Source organism: Panulirus ornatus, chromosome 18 (genome assembly GCF_036320965.1).
Source record: "Panulirus ornatus isolate Po-2019 chromosome 18, ASM3632096v1, whole genome shotgun sequence".
NCBI classification, from domain to species: domain Eukaryota; kingdom Metazoa; phylum Arthropoda; class Malacostraca; order Decapoda; family Palinuridae; genus Panulirus; species Panulirus ornatus.
The window spans coordinates 47,183,922-47,202,567 of record NC_092241.1 but is presented as its reverse complement, the minus strand read 5'-3'; the positions used below and the strand labels follow the sequence as shown (position 1 = coordinate 47,202,567).

Sequence of the window (18,646 nt, the reverse complement as noted above, 5' to 3'; positions counted from 1 at the left end):
CCACCTCGACCAAAATTTTCACCCTATATCTGCCACTCTTATCATCAAACACATTCAACAAACCTTCAAAATACTCACTCCATCTCCTTATCACATCACCACTACTTGTTATCACCTCCCCATTTGCCCCCTTCACTGATGTTCCCATTTGTTCCCTTGCCTTACATATTTTATTTACCTCCTTCCAAAACATCTTTTTATTCTCCCTAAAATTTGATGATACTCTCTCACCCCAACTCTCATTTGCCCTCTTTTTCACCTCTTGCACCTTTCTCTTGACCTTCTGCCTCTTTCTTTTATACATCTCCCAGTCATTTACATTATTTCCCTGCAAAAATCATCCAAATGCCTCTTCTCTTTCACTAATAATCTTACTTCTTCATCCCACCACTCACTACCCTTTCTAATCTGCCCACCTCCCACGCTTCTCATTCTACAAACATCTTTTGCACAAGCCATCACTGCTTCCCTAAATATATCCCATTCCTCCCCCACTCCCCTTATGTCCTTTGTTCTCACCTTTTTTCATTTTGTAATTAGTCTCTCCTGGTACTTCCTCACACAAGTCTCCTTCCCAAGCTCACTTGCTCTTACCACTCTCTTCACCCCATCACCCCAACATTCTATCTACTTTTTGAAAACCTCTACAAATTTTCACGTTCGCCTCCACAAGATAATGATCAGACATCCCTCCAGTTGCACCTCTCAGCACATTAACATCCAAAAGTCTCTCTTTCATGCGCCTGTCAATTAACACGTAATCCAATAACACTCTCTGGCCACATATCCTACCTACTTACATTTTTTTTTTTTTTTTTTTTTTTTTTATACTTTGTCGCTGTCTCCCGCGTTTGCGAGGTAGCGCAAGGAAACAGACGAAAGAAATGGCCCAACCCCCCCCCCCCCCATACACATGTACATACACACGTCCACACACGCAAATATACATACCTACACAGCTTTCCATGGTTTACCCCAGACGCTTCACATGCCTTGCTTCAATCCACTGACAGCACGTCAACCCCTGTATACCACATGACTCCAATTCACTCTATTTCTTGCCCTCCTTTCACCCTCCTGCATGTTCAGGCCCCGATCACACAAAATCTTTTTCACTCCATCTTTCCACCTCCAATTTGGTCTCCCTCTTCTCCTCGTTCCCTCCACCTCCGACACATATATCCTCTTGGTCAATCTCTCCTCACTCATTCTCTCCATGTGCCCAAACCATTTCAAAACACCCTCTTCTGCTCTCTCAACCACGCTCTTTTTATTTCCACACCTCTCTCTTACCCTTACGTTACTTACTCGATCAAACCACCTCACACCACACATTGTCCTCAAACATCTCATTTCCAGCACATCCATCCTCCTGCGCACATCTCTATCCATAGCCCACGCCTCGCAACCATACAACATTGTTGGAACCACTATTCCCTCAAACATACCCATTTTTGCTTTCCGAGATAATGTTCTCGACTTCCACACATATTTATGTATATGTTTATGTATATCTCTCTTCTTAAATTGGTATTCCCAATCACCAGTCCTTTTTCAGCACATAAATCTACAAGCTCTTCACCATTTCCATTTACAACACTGAACACCCCATGTACACCAATTATTCCCTCAACTGCCACATTACTCACCTTTGCATTCAAATCACCCATCACTATAACCCGTTCTCATGCATCAAAACCACTAACACACTCACTCATATGCTCACAAAACACTTGTCTCTCATGATCTCTCTTCTCATGCACAGATGCTTATGCACCAATAATTACCTATCTCTCTCCATCCACTTTCAGTTTTACCCTCTATCACATACTCCCACCACTCCTGTTTCAGGAGTAGTGCTACTCCTTCCCTTGCTCTTGTCCTCTCACTAACCCCTGACTTTACTCCCAAGACATTCCCAAACCATTGTTCCACTTTACCCTTGAGCTTCATTTCACTGAGAGCCAAAACATCCAGCTTCCTTTCCTCAGATATACTACCTATCTCTCCTTTTTTCTCATCTTGGTTACAACCACACACATTTAGACACCCCAGGGTGGGGGAGGGGGCGAAAGTTCTGGGAGCGTTGAAAAGTGTATGGAAGGCAAGAAAGCAAAATTTGGGTATGTTTGAAGGAATAGTGGTTCCAACTATGTTATATGGTTGCGAGTCGTGGACTATAGATAGAGTTATGCGGAGGAGGGTGGATATGTTGGAAATGAGACGTTTGAGGACATGTGGTGTGAGGTGGTTGGATCGAGTAAATGATAAAAGTGTAAGAGAGCTGCGTGGTGGTAAAGAGAGTGTGGTTGAGAGCGCTGAAGGTGGTGTTTTGAAATGGTTTGGTCACATGGAGAGAATGAGTGAGGAAAGATTGACAAAGAGGATATATGTGTCAGAGGTGGAGGGAACAAGGAGAAGTTGAAGACCAAATTTGGGGTGGAAGGGTGGAGTGAAAAAGATTTTGAGCGATAGGGGCCTGAACATTCAGGAGGGTGAAAGGCGTGCAAGGAATATAGTGAATTGGAACGATGTGGTGTACCGGGGTCGATGTCAGTGGATTGAACCAGGGCATGTTAAGCATCTGGGGTAAACCAAGGAAATTTCTGTTGGGCCTGGATGTGGAAAGGGAGCTGTGGTTTTGGTTCATTATACATGACAGCTAGAGACTGAGTGTGAACGAATGTGGCTTTTGTTGTGTTTTCCTTGTGCACATGCAGGGGGAGGGGGTTGTCATTTCATGTGTGGCGGGGTGTCGACGGGAATGAATGAAGGCAATAAGTATGGATTATGTACATGTGTATATGTCGGTGTATGTATATATATGTATACGTTGAAATGTATAGATATGTATATGTGTGTGTGTGGATGTGTATGTATATGCATGTGTATGTGGGTGGGTTGGGCCTTTCTTCTGTTTCCTTGTGCTACCTCACTAATGCAGGAGACCGACAAAATATAATAAATAAATGAATGAATAAATGAATATGAACATTGAAATGTATAGGCATGTATATGTGCATGTGTGGACATGTATGTATATACATGTGTATGTGGGTGGGTTGGGCCATTCTTTCGTCCCTTTCGTTGCGCTACCTCACTAATGCGGGAGACAGCAACAAAGTATAATAAAAGAAATAAAGATATATAATACATACTTATGACCCATACATGCACATATATATACATACACATACACGGACATATACATATCTCTTTGTATGTATATTCATGCTTGTTTGCCATCATCCATTCCTGGCTCTACCCTGCCCCACAGGAAACAGTATCACAACTCCCTGCTTCAGCAAGGTAGTACCTGCGAAGCCCACATCAAATCCGGGCCTTAATTGAAATATGGAGGGAAGTATGTAAGGGGAAATAAAAGACAAGGGAAAGCAATTACGAATTTTTGAGGAAGTGATAAACCTGTCTTTTGATATGTGAACATAGTATTTATTGGGAATAACATTAGAAGGTAGGGAGTTCCAAATCTTCGAGGTGTAGGGAAAGAAGCAGTTATCAAAATGGCCCACCCTTGAGATGCCGATGGCGACACAGTAATCATGTGATGAAGCAGCTTTCCAAGTATTGTGTGATCTAGCTAGTAGTGGGGCATGCAGGCATCCAGCACTCAGGAGCAAAAACCAAGGTAATACCAACAGAAGAGGGAATGTGAACCAAGATTGCGGTGTAGGGCAAGAAGGTCAAGTTTGGAAGTTACCCTGGGACAGTTTATACGTCGGACTGCATTTGACTCAACTCTGTCAAGTAAGGATGCAGAGATAGAAACACCCTAGACTTGAGAGCAGTAACCCATACAAGGACAAATCAGTCTTTTGTATAAGCGGAGCATCTTTTCAGAAGAAAAGTCTCGACATCTAAACAGAACACCCTGTTTTTTAGAGGCAGACTTAGCCATTCCCATAATGTGGGGTTTCCAAGAAATATGGCATGTTTCAGTAATACCAAGTATGTTCATTGAATCAAGAAGCAGAGTTAGAGAACCATCAAAGGAGAGACAAGAGTTGAGGAATTTTCTGGCAGAGAAGTGTAGACATTGGATCTTGGGTGCATCAAACTTAACTAGATTTTGTCAACCCCTTTGAGATATCCTTTCCAAGTCTGAGTTTATTGAGGAAGCTGTGAAAAGAAGGAACTAACTTGGACCAAATACCCTATTCAAATTTATTGTCCTCTTATAGTCTTGGTTCAGGCAGTCTAAAGGTGTCAGACTTTTCTCCATGATAGTAAGAGTAATAGTGATATAGGCAGTTATCACACAGATAGATTTTATCTTAGGGATTATTTGAATAACTTTTGTCTGTTTCCATTAGGATGTATATGATTTATCATTTGAACATTTACTCACAATGATGCTTCTTTACATCTAGTCTTAATACATTTGCTCCCTGTTCCCAAGTCAGCCTCTCAAAATTTTTGTTGTTTGAATATCCTTTATATGCTTAGTATTTTAAGCTAATGCTTTGATGAGAATGGGAACACTAGGCATTTTATTTGAAAATTGATGTCTCCCAACTTTCACTTTTACTGAAAGCCCTAGAAATTGTACAGTTTTATTTTATATCTGTTTATTTATTTTATTTATTTTACTTTGTCGCTGTCTCCCACGTTAGCGAGGTAGCGCAAGGAAACAGACGAAAGAATGGCTCAACCCACCCACATACACATGTATACACATACACGTCTGCACACGCAAATATACATATCTATACATCTCAATGTATACATATGTATACACACACAGACATATACATATATATATAAATGCGTACATAATTCATACTGTCTGCCTTTATTCATCCCCATTGCCACCCCACCACATATGAAATAACAACCCCTCCCCCCCACATGTGCACGAGGTAGCGCTAGGAAAAGACAACAAAGGCCACATTCGTTCACACTCAGTCTTTAGCTGTCATGTATAATGCACCGAAACCACAGCTCCCTTTCCACATCCAGGCCCCATAGAACTTTCCATGGTTTACCCCAGACGCTTCACATGCCCTGGTTCAATCCATTGACAGCACGTCAACCCTGGTATACCACATTGTTCCAATTCACTCTATTCCTTGCACATCTTTCACCCTCCTACATGTTTAGGCCCCAATCACTCAAAATCTTTTTCACTCCATCTTTCCACCTCCAATTTGGTCTCCCACTTCTCCTCGTTCCCTCCACCTCTGACACATTTATCCTCTTTGTCGATCTTTCCTCACTCATTCTCTCCATGTGACCAAACCATTTCAAAACACTCTGCTTCTGATAAGTAATCATTTTCTTACACTTATTTACACATAAGTACTTAACAGTAAAAACATGAAATATCATTAATGCAGTGAAAAGAATAATGTGTTTAGGGTAACTAAGCAGCACAGTAGCATCAGCAGAATACCCTGTATCACCTGTTAAGCAGTAACGGCAACAAACAATTGTGTTCTCAGTTTCCCCTTACGATGCTGTATTTTGATTAAAAGGTTATGGTACACCATATTTTATTTTTTAGGTTTTATTTGAGATATAAAAACAAATAAGCATTTGATTTAAGATAATTACAGGTAGTTGTAAATGTAATGAGAACTAACTATGAGAAATAAAAACAAGCATTTAAGATAATTACAGGTTGCTGTAAATGTAATGAAAACTGAGAAAAACTTTAGTGCAGTAATGTTGCTGGTCATGTTATGCTCAAACATGGCATTTTAGGTGGAGATGAAATTCAGATTTCACATAGAAATAATGTTTTACACTTACCCAAAAAAAGAATTGATCTCTGCTTACAAAAGAAGATAAATGCAGCAACAAATACCAGAACTACATATGGCCAGAGAAACTTCAGGGGGGTAGGGGGTACATCACTGTTGACATCATTGTGAGACAGAACATCAGAAGTTGAGGGACCAGAAAGTAGTTACTCTAGGGATGAGAAGGCATTCTGATGGATGGCTTTTTCAAATGTTTCCTCCAGAGTCATATGCTTCATTAACAATGGTTTTTGTCAAGAAGTCTCTCTGATTTTATAAACTGGCATGACTCTTGTTCTTTTATGAATGCACACTGCTCTAGTCCTTCAATAAGTCCAACACACATTTTCACCATGTCATATATAGGAACTTTTTCGGCAGTGTTAACAAAGTCACCTCGATTCAGAACTGTTTTAGCTATATAACCATCAGTCGGTGAATGAACAAGAGCCTCATTATCTGCAGGCCTTTTTGACATTTTCAACAGTATCTTTGTACAGCAGAGCAGAGAAGAAACAAAAAACAGAGTAATTGATGCACATAAGTCTGGTGGTGATGATGATTTGTAACAAATTGGTGCCAACAGAGTGTCAGAACCTAACATGGGCAAGTGAGGCCAGGTGTGGAATTTTCCACTTGTAACATCATGTTGCCGCTCAGAACGTTTTGTATTTTGGATTTTCGGATTAGGGATGCTCATTCTGTACCTACTTTTGCTGTAAGTTGGGGGAGTCTTACACTCATGGGGCCCCATCTCTTGAACACTCTTTTCTGTCATGCAACCTCATGAATTTATGTTTGCAGTTTGCATTAACCATGATGTCAGTCAGTCTGTTCCATTCATCCACTACTCTTATACTATAAAAGTCTTTCTTTACATCCTTATTTAAAAGTTTGTCACCTAATATCATGTTGTTTCCTATGATTGCTGTATCCGTACATCACCCAAAGAACTGTCCAATGTCCATTTTGTCAATCTCTTAAAATCTTAAAGGTTGTGATCAGGTCACTCCTCAATCTTTTCTCTTCCAAGGTGGGTAAGTTTAAAGCCCCCAGCCTTTCTATGTGTGAATGCACATGCCAAGGAAAGCAAAAGAAAAAAATGAAGTCTTCAAAGGGTTAAAAAACCTGTTCAGCATGGTGAGGGTGTTATGCTCCTGGTTGGAACTGTCTCCCTCACCACTGGTGGTCCTGTTTCCCTCATTGTCTTTTACATGGGATAGAAATGTAGAATTCGCTGGAGTACTTCGCCTTGGGATACCCTCCTGTTCTGCAATAAGGATACATTAATAGGCTATCACAAGAGATAGAAGTCATCTTTTTGATGGGTTCTAATAGAGTCAATTTTCGTCTTACTGATGCCATTAGATTTTACTGCTACCTTATTTACCAGAAGCTGAGCTGAAAACAAAAATTTCAAGGTGGATGTACAACCATTAGGCATTCTTAGATACAGATAAGAACTTACCTCTTGGCCAGAAAAATATAAATGATGGTATTGGGAAGGATGCAGATTTTACCATCCAGAATTGTGCAGACAATTAGTGGAGATTAATTGCTGATTGAAGGAGTAAAGCAAGAAGCACCATATATCTGGGACAATGAGACATAGCTCTTGTACCCATCAAAATATGCTTTTTTTTATCTATTTATATAGGCACAAGACCAAACAAAGTAAGGGAAGATTTACTAAAGGAAAAAGTGACACTGGTTTTGGCAGAACAGAGTATTTTAACACCCAAAACAATGCAGAGACAAATCATGTAACATGCTTTGTATATGACAACATACAGGGACTGAAATCACTTAGAACAAATAAATTCCTATTTATAAGTGCAGTATTTGTGGCCTTCATCAAAACATACAGAATAGACCATATGACTAGTGAGGTCTTGATCCCAAATGACAACTTGTACAGATATAACAGGACTAGAAGATTGTGCGAAGGAATTGTATTGTATATAGTGGATACTCTTATGACTGCTGAGCTCCTGAACTACTGAAATGATATAGTAGAAGCACTCATTGTCAAGATTGAAAACCCAAACCTGATAAGTGTAGTAATCTGTACTCCACCTATTGTGAAGCCTCATGAATTTATGAAACAAATAAGAAACTTTGAATCATATTTCAACCTCCTTGGAAACCCAGTCCCAAATATAATTGTCTTAGGGGACTTCAACCTACCACACATTAAATGAAGACATGCAAGATATAACAATGTAGCTGAAATATTGACAGTGGAAGCTGCTTGGACAAACAGCTGCAAAAAAGAGGATTATTTAAACTATGAAAAGCTTTAAGCCAGCAAATAACAACACCAACCAGATGAAATAACATACTTGACTTAATCTACGCAAATAATGATGACCTAATTTGTGATACTGCTATCTCAAACTCCCCATACTCTGACTCAAAACCTTATTTAAGGAAAAACAAGCTTGAATGCTTAACAGCCTAGTCAGAACACACATAACAGTGGAGGTATTTGTAGTTTCCTCAGTTATAATTGTAGATGGGTGGATGTGATCGAGATGTTTATGACACAGTGGGAAACCTTGCTGAGTACCAAAACAGAGAAAGGTTGTGTATGATACATGATCACTTTGGTAATCCAGACATGTACCGGTGAAAGGAAAGCACACGAAAGTTTTAGGCTAGAATGAGGAAGACAAGCACGTTAAAGGAGGCAAAAAAGAATTGCTGATTTTTTAAAGTTTGTTCTCCCTGGAGGGCAGATTGGAGAAATATATCATCATCTATACCTGAAAAATCCTTAAAGATATGGTTCCTAACCTACATTTGGAAATAGCATCTAACTGGCATGATGCATGAAAGACTGTAAAATACTACCTCTGAAATCCTGAAATTCAAAGGTGCCAAATGCATGAAAAGAGAGAATTTAAACATCAGGGACCCAAGACACCTTGCCATGTACCATCAGAAAGAGCATGGGGTGCACATTAGGCAAGTTCAAGGATGCATTGGACAAGGACCTCCAAAGTGTACCAGACCAGAGGGGCTTAGGGGGCTATGTGGGCCTAAGGGCTAAGGCTTCCAACAGCTTGGTCGACCAACGATGCATTCCAGTAGTCTGGGTCCTACCTGGGCTGTGGGGGTGAAGACTCCCAAAGACTCAATGAAGTATCCACGAGGATGGGTTTTCATACGGAGTAGAAGAAAATTTAGGAATAAGACTTGAGAGTTTCTGGTGTTTAACTTTCAGAAACACCCTAGCCTGTCAAGCTTACCCACATACTTTTCTACATACCTGATTATCTTTACTCTCTAGGCTCTTTCTCATGTTATTTGGATGGCAAGGAAACAGTTCCTCAAGTGATGTAGAGATAGAACAACCAGAGGACTCAACATGAAATTAAGAAAGATGCATAGAACTTCTTTCCTAGTATAAGAGTGATGAATGAATTGAATGAAATGATTGAAGACATGGTAAATGTTGACAGAAAACAGAAATTTAAGAAACTGTTTTGTAATAGAATGTTGAAGAGATGGTGCTTCACGAGTGTGGAATTCTCTCTCCATACAGTAGAAATAGATAATTGGCGCAAGTAGAGAGAATGTTCATGATGTATCAGAGTTTATAAAGCAGGTACACCTATTCCTTTGAGTGCTTCACTTAGTTTCTTATAAATTGCAAGTGTTTGAATTGTTTCTTGTCACAGTACAGAGAGACTTCTTTTGTTGGATCCTTTTAGAATTGATTTTTGTTTAACAAACATGAAAAAAATTTTATGAAATATATATATTATAGTTTTGAAAAAAAAATCCATCAAATGTAAAAGAAAGAGAACCAACAAATATACCCACCAGTAATTTTTTTTTTATTTATCATTGTCTATATAACTCTTTAGCTGTAACAGTTCCCCAACCAAAGAGTAAACTGCTGAAGATGACGGAGGGTAGGCCAGGAAGGTATAGATGTGCTGTCAGCGTGCAACAGTGATCAACAGCACAGTAAGCTATGACACTGAAGAATGTTAATCAAGCTTAGCTTCATATAGTGTTCATATTAACATTGTCTGCGGTACCATTACTGTTATCCAAGGAAGCCATTCTATAGCACTTTCTAGTGTAAGAATTGACATTGTCAGGAACACATCTCCACAGGCACTGAGTTATAATGACCCCTTTTTACTGATATTTTGCATAACATACATACCTGAAAAACACATCTCATTCATTGTAAGAAGTTTCTCTGTACTGAAGTTTTAGTTTATAGCTTTATGCTTGTAATAAGAGTACCATGGAAAGCTGTGTAGGTATGTGTATTTGCGTGTGTGTGGACGTATGTATAAACATGTGTATGGGGTGGGTTGGGCCCTTTCTTTCGTCTGTTTCCTTGTGCTACCTCGCAAACGCGGGAGACAGCGACAAAGCAAAAAAAAAAAAAAATGTATACAATGAAATGTATAAATGTATATGCATGTGTGTGGGCATTTATGTATATATGTGTATGTAGGTGGGTTGCGCGATTCCTCGTTTGTTTTCTTGCACTACCTCGCTAATGCGGGAGATGGCGGTTAAGTATAATAAATTTATTATTATCATTTTGCTTTGTCGCTGTCTCCCGCATTTGCGAGGTAGCGCAAATAATATATATACATATATATATATATATATATATATATATATATATATATATATATATATATTTATTTATTTATTTATAAATAATAGGGTAAGAGAGATGTGTGGTAATAAAAAGAGTGTGGTTGAGAGAGCAGAGGAGGTTGTTTTGAAATGGTTTGGTCACATGGAGAGAATGAGTGAGGAAAGATTGACCAAGAGGATATATGAGTCAGAGGTGGAAGGAACGAGAAGTGGGAGACCAAATTGGAGGTGGAAAGATGGAGTGAAAAAGATTTTGAGTGATCGGGGTCTGAACATGAAGGAACGTGAAAGGCGTGCAAAGAATAGAGTGAATTGGAATGATGTGGTATACTGGGGTCGACGTGCTGTCAGTGGATTGAATCAGGGCATGTGAAGCGTCTGGGGTAAACCATGGAAAGTTGTGTGGGGCCTGGATGTGGAAAGGGAGCTGTGGTTTCGGGCATTATTGCATGACAGCTAGAGACTGAGTGTGAACGAATGGGGCCTTTGTTGTCTTTTCCTAGCGCTACCTCGCACACATGAGGGGGGAGGGGGATGGTATTACATGTGTGGCGAGGTGGCGATGGGAATGAATAAAGGCAGACAGTGTGAATTGTGTGCATGGGTATATATGTATGTGTCTGTGTGTGTATATATATGTGTACATTGAGATGTATACGTATGTATATTTGCGTGTGTGGACGTGTATGTATATACATGTGTATGGGGGTGGGTTGGGCCATTTCTTTCGTCTGTTTCCTTGTGCTACCTCGCAAACGCAGGAGACAGCGACAAAGCAAAATAAATAAATAAATAAATAAATAAATATATATATATATATATATATATATATATGTTTTTAAAATTTTCCATTGTTTTGTCTTTTCAGGCTTCTTCATACCTGGCTTTCCTAAACTTTTGCGGTATCAGCAGCACCATGACAAAATCCTTGAAAAATTTCTTCCTAAGCTTAAAAAACATATGGAAAGGAACTGCATAGACTCTGGACTCTACACTCTTAAATGGTTCTTTCAGTGTTTTCTTGATAGGGTGAGTCTAAAAATGTAAAAATCATGTTTTGTTTATACAATAAAGAAAATATCTGCTTTACCTTCTTACCCCAGGACCCATTTCAGTGGAGCTTCTGCAGCATTTACTTAGCCACACCACCGAGGTGGGGGACAAAGGTTGATAAGTATTACATTGTGTATTTGGCTTGTATGATGACTGAAGGACAGTTAAGGTGTAGGTGTACATTGTTTTTGGTACAGAAGTTATATCTTGAGCAAGAGGGGCCTTGTGATGTTTTGAATGATTGTTTGTAATGTTAGAGAGCTAAATAATGTCCAGAACTTAGGCAAGAAAATATATCTCATACATGTTAGGGGAGCGTAGTTTCAGATTGGTGTATATCTGAAGGAATAAGGTTTTAAGATTGAGTTGGGTAATTATTTAGTACTTGTTGAGTTATTATAGTGTGAATATTTTTCCTGTGTTGGGGAAAGGGGAGATCTGTGAGTACAGGGTGTTGAAGTGTGAGAAGGGGAGGAGCTTTATATTTCTGTTTAGGCTTTGGCTGTTGGTTCATTACTACTGAATAGCATTTGGTGCTGAGCTTGTTGAGGTGGGATTGTATTGGAAGTACTTTTGCTTTGTTTCACAAACGTCGAATGTTTGAGGCTGCTAAGCAGCTGATGATTGTCCTGAATGCTTTGTTTTTTACGGTTTGTAGGTTTGTCGTGTTTGTTCTTAAAGAGTGGATGACCAGGCAGGTGAGCTTTGTTTAGAGAATACCAAAGAATTTTTTCCTTGCCTGAAGACCTCCTAAGGTACTCTGAGGGTGCTTAGTTTGTAAATGGCCTTTATGGCGATGTGTGTGGAATGGGAAGCGAATGTCATGTTTATTATGTATGATATCTAGTAATTCTTTGTTTATACGATTTGGGGAGGGAGTTTTACATTCTTGGGGCACTGTCTCTTAAACATTTCCTGTCATATAATCTTTAAGTATGCTGTCTGCATTAACCATGTCCTCAGCCATTCTATTCCATTCATCTATCACTCATATACTATAAAAGTATTTCTTTACAAACTTTATAATGTGATTTTTACTTCATTTTATGTTATGTTCTCTGGTTGCTCTGTCCCTACATCTCTCAAAGAGCTGTTCCTTGATCTGTTTTAAGAACTAAAGTTGTGATTAGGTCAACTCTCATTGTTCTTTCTTCCAGGGTGGATAAATTTAAAGCCTCTATCCTTCCTTTGTAACTTACCATCTTCATTTCCCTCTATCTATCTATATATCTTTGATACTTGTTCCAGTTGGAACTCCCTCAAAGGGGTGGCCACGGCAGCAGCCTCATTAACTAAAGAACTCTAGTGCTGCTTCTTAGCCTTTAGTGCCTCACGCTTGACACACCACTGGCAAAGGTCAAGTCAAGTACAGTGTTTGCAGAAGCTCCTATCTAATGTTCCAAATGACTACTTCTATGTAATGCTCCTACTTACTACTCCTACCTAATGTTTCTACCTAATGCTCCCGCCTAAATATTCCTACCTACTACTTCTATCTGCTGCTTCTACCATTTGTCAAAAGGCAGGGCTTGTGCATAGTGCTCATCACAGGAAAATCTGGAGTTATGGTGAATGTGCTGCATGAGTTAAGTGTTGTCAAGTGTTACAATGACAAGGAGAGATTGTATATTTGTTGACAGAATGCCAGTAGTCCACATGTTAGTAAGGCAGAAAGAAAAGACAGTTACCTGGGTCAGAGGAGTGCGTGGTTACTAAGCAGATGTCACTAATCCTCCAGATGCCCAGGCTGGTAGTACTGGTAATATACCTCCCTGGTTGGCTACCTACCTCTACTACCTACTTGTAGGTACAAGTGGGTACAAAACCTGAAAAATGTATTCTAGTTTTGGCCTTATGTAGGATATTAATACCCTACTAAGTATTTTGTTATCCACTTACTTGAAGGCTATTCAGATATTTGCTACTAAACAGTTTGTCTTCTGAACCATTCTTTTGATATGGGACTCTGGTAACAGGTTAAGGATTATGTCAACACCCATGTCCTCCCACACAATCCTGAAGCTTCTTTCCTGTTAATTAATAATCATGTTGAGGCCATCTTTTGCTTTGTTTCATTGTCATTACTTTCAATTAACATAGAACACAGATTGAATTTCATCAGCCATATTTCAGGCCAAATTGTGTGTTTCCTTAGGTTCCCTTGTAAGCTGATGCATCCTTCACTTTTCAATTGCCTTGTGACTCTTGTGTCATCTGCATACATATTCACATTAGAGCCCATACCTTCAGGAAGGTCATTTACATAGACCATGAAGAGTGGATGTACCTCAACCAAACCCTGTGGTACTCCACTGCTCACCTTAGTACATTTGGAAAAGGCTCTGCTACCATGCCTCCTTTGTTCCCACCCCCTAAGATATTGTGATATACATCAAAGGAGTTTCCCCCTTATTCCTGCCTGGTAATCCAGCTTCTTAATCAGCATCCCATGTGGTACAATGTCAGATTCTTTCTGCCAATCCAGATACAAAAGTCCAACTGATCCTCCTTTTTGTTCAGGAATAAGCTCACTTTCTCACAAATTCTAAAAGGTTAGTTACAAATGATCTCCTTTCCCAAAATCCATACTGTCTCTCACTTAGGTAATTTCTCCTCCTCTGTAGAAAGTCAGCCATTTGCTCTCTAATAATCCTTGTAGAACCTTGCCCACTACACTCATTAGTGAGACAAATGAGACCAGTCTGTAGTTTAACACTTGTTACTGGTCTCCTTTCTTGTATACAAGTATGACATTTACCATTTTCCTTTCCTTTAGCACTTTGTCTTTCCCCAGTGACATTTTGAACAGTATTTTAAGTTGTTTAATTTGCATATCTGCTCACATCTTTAGAATGTATAGTGAAATTTCATCTAGACCATGAGCCTTCTATGTGTCAAGTACTCTGCTAATATATTTTTTAGACATCTTAGTGATTGACAAGACTTCCTTCCCATTCAATCTCGCTGGTGCTGGGGCTCTACTGTCTTCCATTGTGAGAATAATTCTGAACTTGTTATTCAATAACTCATATTCTTACATCACCCTCTACAATTTTTCCCTCTGATTCCCTTTGCCTGATTAGCTGCTCCGTTATTGACAGCTGTCTCCAAATTAATTTATGGAAAAGTTTTGTATTTTCACCTGCCTTGTTCACAATATTCTTTTTATAGTTTCTTTAATCATCCTTTCTTAGCCTGCTACATTCATTCCATGCTCTCATATGCTTTGCAAATACTGGCTGGCTGGATTGCTGTCTGTATCTTTGTTGCAGCACATCTCAAAGTTCCTTTACTTTTTGGTATCTTTCTTGAAAATATTCTTTCCTCTTTCCTACCATTCCCTCTATATTCAAGGACTGTCGTACCCACGTCTGTGCTCCTTCATCGTAAATTTCACAGAACCTCTCAACATAACCCTGGTTCCTGGCTGCAGAGACCCATTTCCTGCTCTACCTTGGACATCATAAAAGTTTGTGTAGTTTCTACAATAGTATATCCTCTTTATGTCATGTCTCACCCCTGTTCTTTCAAGATCCTCCATCCAGTTGATTTATCATATATATTATTCTCAATATTCATGCTAGTATGTATGAAGATTAAATCTAACGGTGTTGTTATATCAGTACATTTCATTTTAGTGTGCTCTCTCACTTGTTGGTGTAGGAAATTTTCTTGTATACTCTCCTCAGTCATATGACTTGTCCATCCTTCTATGGTTCCATTCATTCTTATTTCCGCTTCCAGGTATCTGAAACACATCTTCCTCCAGGTTTTCTCCATTCAAACTTACTCCAAGCAGCTTTTCTCTCTCTGCTCTGTTAAACTTAATAACCTTGCTCTTATTCACATGTACTCTCAGGTTCCTCTTGCACCCACTTCCAAACTCAGACACCAACTTCTGCAGTTTCTGAAAAGAATCTGCCATCAGTTTTATCAGCAAACAAATGACACTTCCTAGGCTGCTTAACCCCCTACAGACTGCATACTAACCCTCTCTCTGAGACCCATGCATTTACTTACCTCATCATCCCATCAGTTAACATTAAACCCTCCCTCACATGGAGCCACTCAACCCCTCTCTCCTTACATCTGCCAATGCCTTACTCTGTTGATAAAAGCTCTTCACTGATTTTAATAGCTTTCCTCCTACACAGTATATTTGTATCACCTTCCAAAAGGCATCTGTATCAACCCTGTCATATGCTTTCTTTAGATCCATAAATGCCATTTACAAATCCTTCTGTTTCTTTGAGTATTTCTTATACATATGGATTTGAGAAACTGCAGAAGCTGGTGACTGAGTTTGGTAAAGTGTGTGGAAGAAGAAAGTTAAGAGTAAATGTGAATAAGAGCAAGGTTATTAGGTACAGTAGGGTTGAGGGTCAAGTCAATTGGGAGGTGAGTTTGAATGGAGAAAAACTGGAGGAAGTGAAGTGTTTTAGATATCTGGGAGTGGATCTGGCAGCGGATGGAACCATGGAAGCGGAAGTGGATCATAGGGTGGGGGAGGGGGCGAAAATTCTGGGGGCCTTGAAGAATGTGTGGAAGTCGAGAACATTATCTCGGAAAGCAAAAATGGGTATGTTTGAAGGAATAGTGGTTCCAACAATGTTGTATGGTTGCGAGGCGTGGACTATGGATAGAGTTGTGCGCAGGAGGATGGATGTGCTGGAAATGAGATGTTTGAGGACAATGTGTGGTGTGAGGTGGTTTGATCGAGTGAGTAACGTAAGGGTAAGAGAGATGTGTGGAAATAAAAAGAGCGTGGTTGAGAGAGCAGAAGAGGGTGTTTTGAAGTGGTTTGGGCACATGGAGAGGATGAGTGAGGAAATATTGACCAAGAGGATATATGTGTCGGAGGTGGAGGGAACAAGGAGAAGAGGGAGACCAAATTGGAGGTGGAAAGATGGAGTGAAAAAGATTTTGTGTGATCGGGGCCTGAACATGCAGGAGGGTGAAAGGAGGGCAAGGAATAGAGTGAATTGGAGCGATGTGGTATAACGGGGTTGACGTGCTGTCAGTGGATTGAATCAAGGCATGTGAAGCATCTGGGGTAAGCCATGGAAAGCTGTGTAGGTATGTATATTTGCGTGTGTGGACGTATGTATATACATGTGTATGGGGGGGGGTTGGGCCATTTCTTTCGTCTGTTTCCTTGCGCTACCTCGCAAACGCGGGAGACTGCGACAAAGTATAATAAAAAAAAATAAAAATGGATTTGTATACAAATGGATTTGTATGTAGCATATGATAGGCATATGATAGAGTTGATAGAGATGCTCTGTGGAAGGTATTAAGAATATATGGTGTGGGAGGCAAGTTGTTAGAAGCAGTGAAAAGTTTTTATCGAGGATGTAAGGCATGTGTACGTGTAGGAAGAGAGGAAAGTGATTGGTTCTCAGTGAATGTAGGTTTGCGGCAGGGGTGTGTGATGTCTCCATGGTTGTTTAATTTGTTTATGGATGGGGTTGTTAGGGAGGTAAATGCAAGAGTCTTGGAAAGAGGGGCAAGTATGAGGTCTGTTGGGGATGAGAGAGCTTGGGAAGTGAGTCAGTTGTTGTTCGCTGATGATACAGCGCTGGTGGCGGATTCATGTGAGAAACTGCAGAAGCTGGTGACGGAGTTTGGTAAAGTGTGTGGAAGAAGAAAGTTAAGAGTAAATGTGAATAAGAGCAAGGTTATTAGGTACAGTAGGGTTGAGGGTCAAGTCAATTGGGAGGTGAGTTTGAATGGAGAAAAACTGGAGGAAGTGAAGTGTTTTAGATATCTGGGAGTGGATCTGTCAGCGGATGGAACCATGGAAGCGGAAGTGGATCATAGGGTGGGGGAGGGGGCGAAAATTTTGGGAGCCTTGAAAAATTTGTGGAAGTCGAGAACATTATCCCGGAAAGCAAAAATGGGTATGTTTGAAGGAATAGTGGTTCCAACAATGTTGTATGGTTGCGAGGCGTGGGCTATGGATAGAGTTGTGCGCAGGAGGATGGATGTGCTGGAAATGAGATGTTTGAGGACAATGTGTGGTGTGAGGTGGTTTGATCGAGCAAGTAACGTAAGGGTAAGAGAGATGTGTGGAAATAAAAAGAGCGTGGTTGAGAGAGCAGAAGAGGGTGTTTTGAAATGGTTTGGGCACATGGAGAGAATGAGTGAGGAAAGATTGACCAAGAGGATATATGTGTCGGAGGTGGAGGGAACGAGGAGAAGAGGGAGACCAAATTGGAGGTGGAAAGATGGAGTGAAAAGGATTTTGTGTGATCGGGGCCTGAACATGCAGGAGGGTGAAAGGAGGGCATGGAATAGAGTGAATTGGAGCGATGTGGTATACAGGGGTTGACGTGCTGTCAGTGGATTGAATCAAGGCATGTGAAGCGTCCGGGGTAAACCATGGAAAGCTGTGTAGGTATGTATATTTGCGTGTGTGGACGTGTGTATGTACATGTGTATGGGGAGGGTTGGGCCATTTCTTTTGTCTGTTTCCTTGCGCTACCTCGCAAACGCGGGAGACAGCGACAAAGTAAAAAAAAAAAAAAAAAAAAAAATTATGGATCTGGAGAAGGCATATGATAGAGTTGATAGAGATGTTCTGTGGAAGGTATTAAGAATATATGGTGTGGGAGGCAAGTTGTTAGAAGCAGTGAAAAGTTTTTATCGAGGATGTAAGGCATGTGTACGTGTAGGAAGAGAGGAAAGTGATTGGTTCTCAGTGAATGTAGGTTTGCGGCAGGGGTGTGTGATGTCTCCATGGTTGTTTAATTTGTTTATGGATGGGGTTGTTAGGGAGGTGAATGCAAGAGTTTTGGAAAGAGGGGCAAGTATGAAGTCTGTTGGGGATGAGAGAGCTTGGGAAGTGAGTCAGTTGTTGTTCGCTGATGATACAGCGCTGGTGGCTGATTCACGTGAGAAACTGCAGAAGCTGGTGACTGAGTTTGGTAAAGTTTGTGAAAGAAGAAAGTTAAGAGTAAATGTGAATAAGAGCAAGGTTATTAGGTACAGTAGGGTTGAGGGTCAATTCAATTGGGAGGTGAGTTTGAATGAAGAAAAACTGGAGGAAGTGAAGTGTTTTAGATATCTGGGAGTGGATCTGGCAGCGGATGGAACCATGGAAGCGGAAGTGGATCATAGGGTGGGGGAGGGGGCGAAAATTATGGGAGCCTTGAAGAATGTGTGGAAGTCGAGAACATTATCTCGGAAAGCAAAAATGG

General features: G+C 40.2%; 1 protein-coding gene across 3 annotated transcripts in view; it reads left to right on the top strand.

The window, feature by feature from the left end:
- LOC139755054 (USP6 N-terminal-like protein) overlaps positions 1-18,646 on the top strand; it is a 335,539-nt gene that overhangs the window by 175,702 nt on the left and 141,191 nt on the right. For all 3 annotated transcript variants that reach the window (XM_071673062.1, XM_071673061.1, XM_071673060.1), the window contains one exon: positions 11,263-11,423. In XM_071673062.1, coding sequence (XP_071529163.1) covers positions 11,263-11,423 — 161 coding nt within the window. The remainder of the gene's footprint in view (positions 1-11,262; positions 11,424-18,646) is intronic.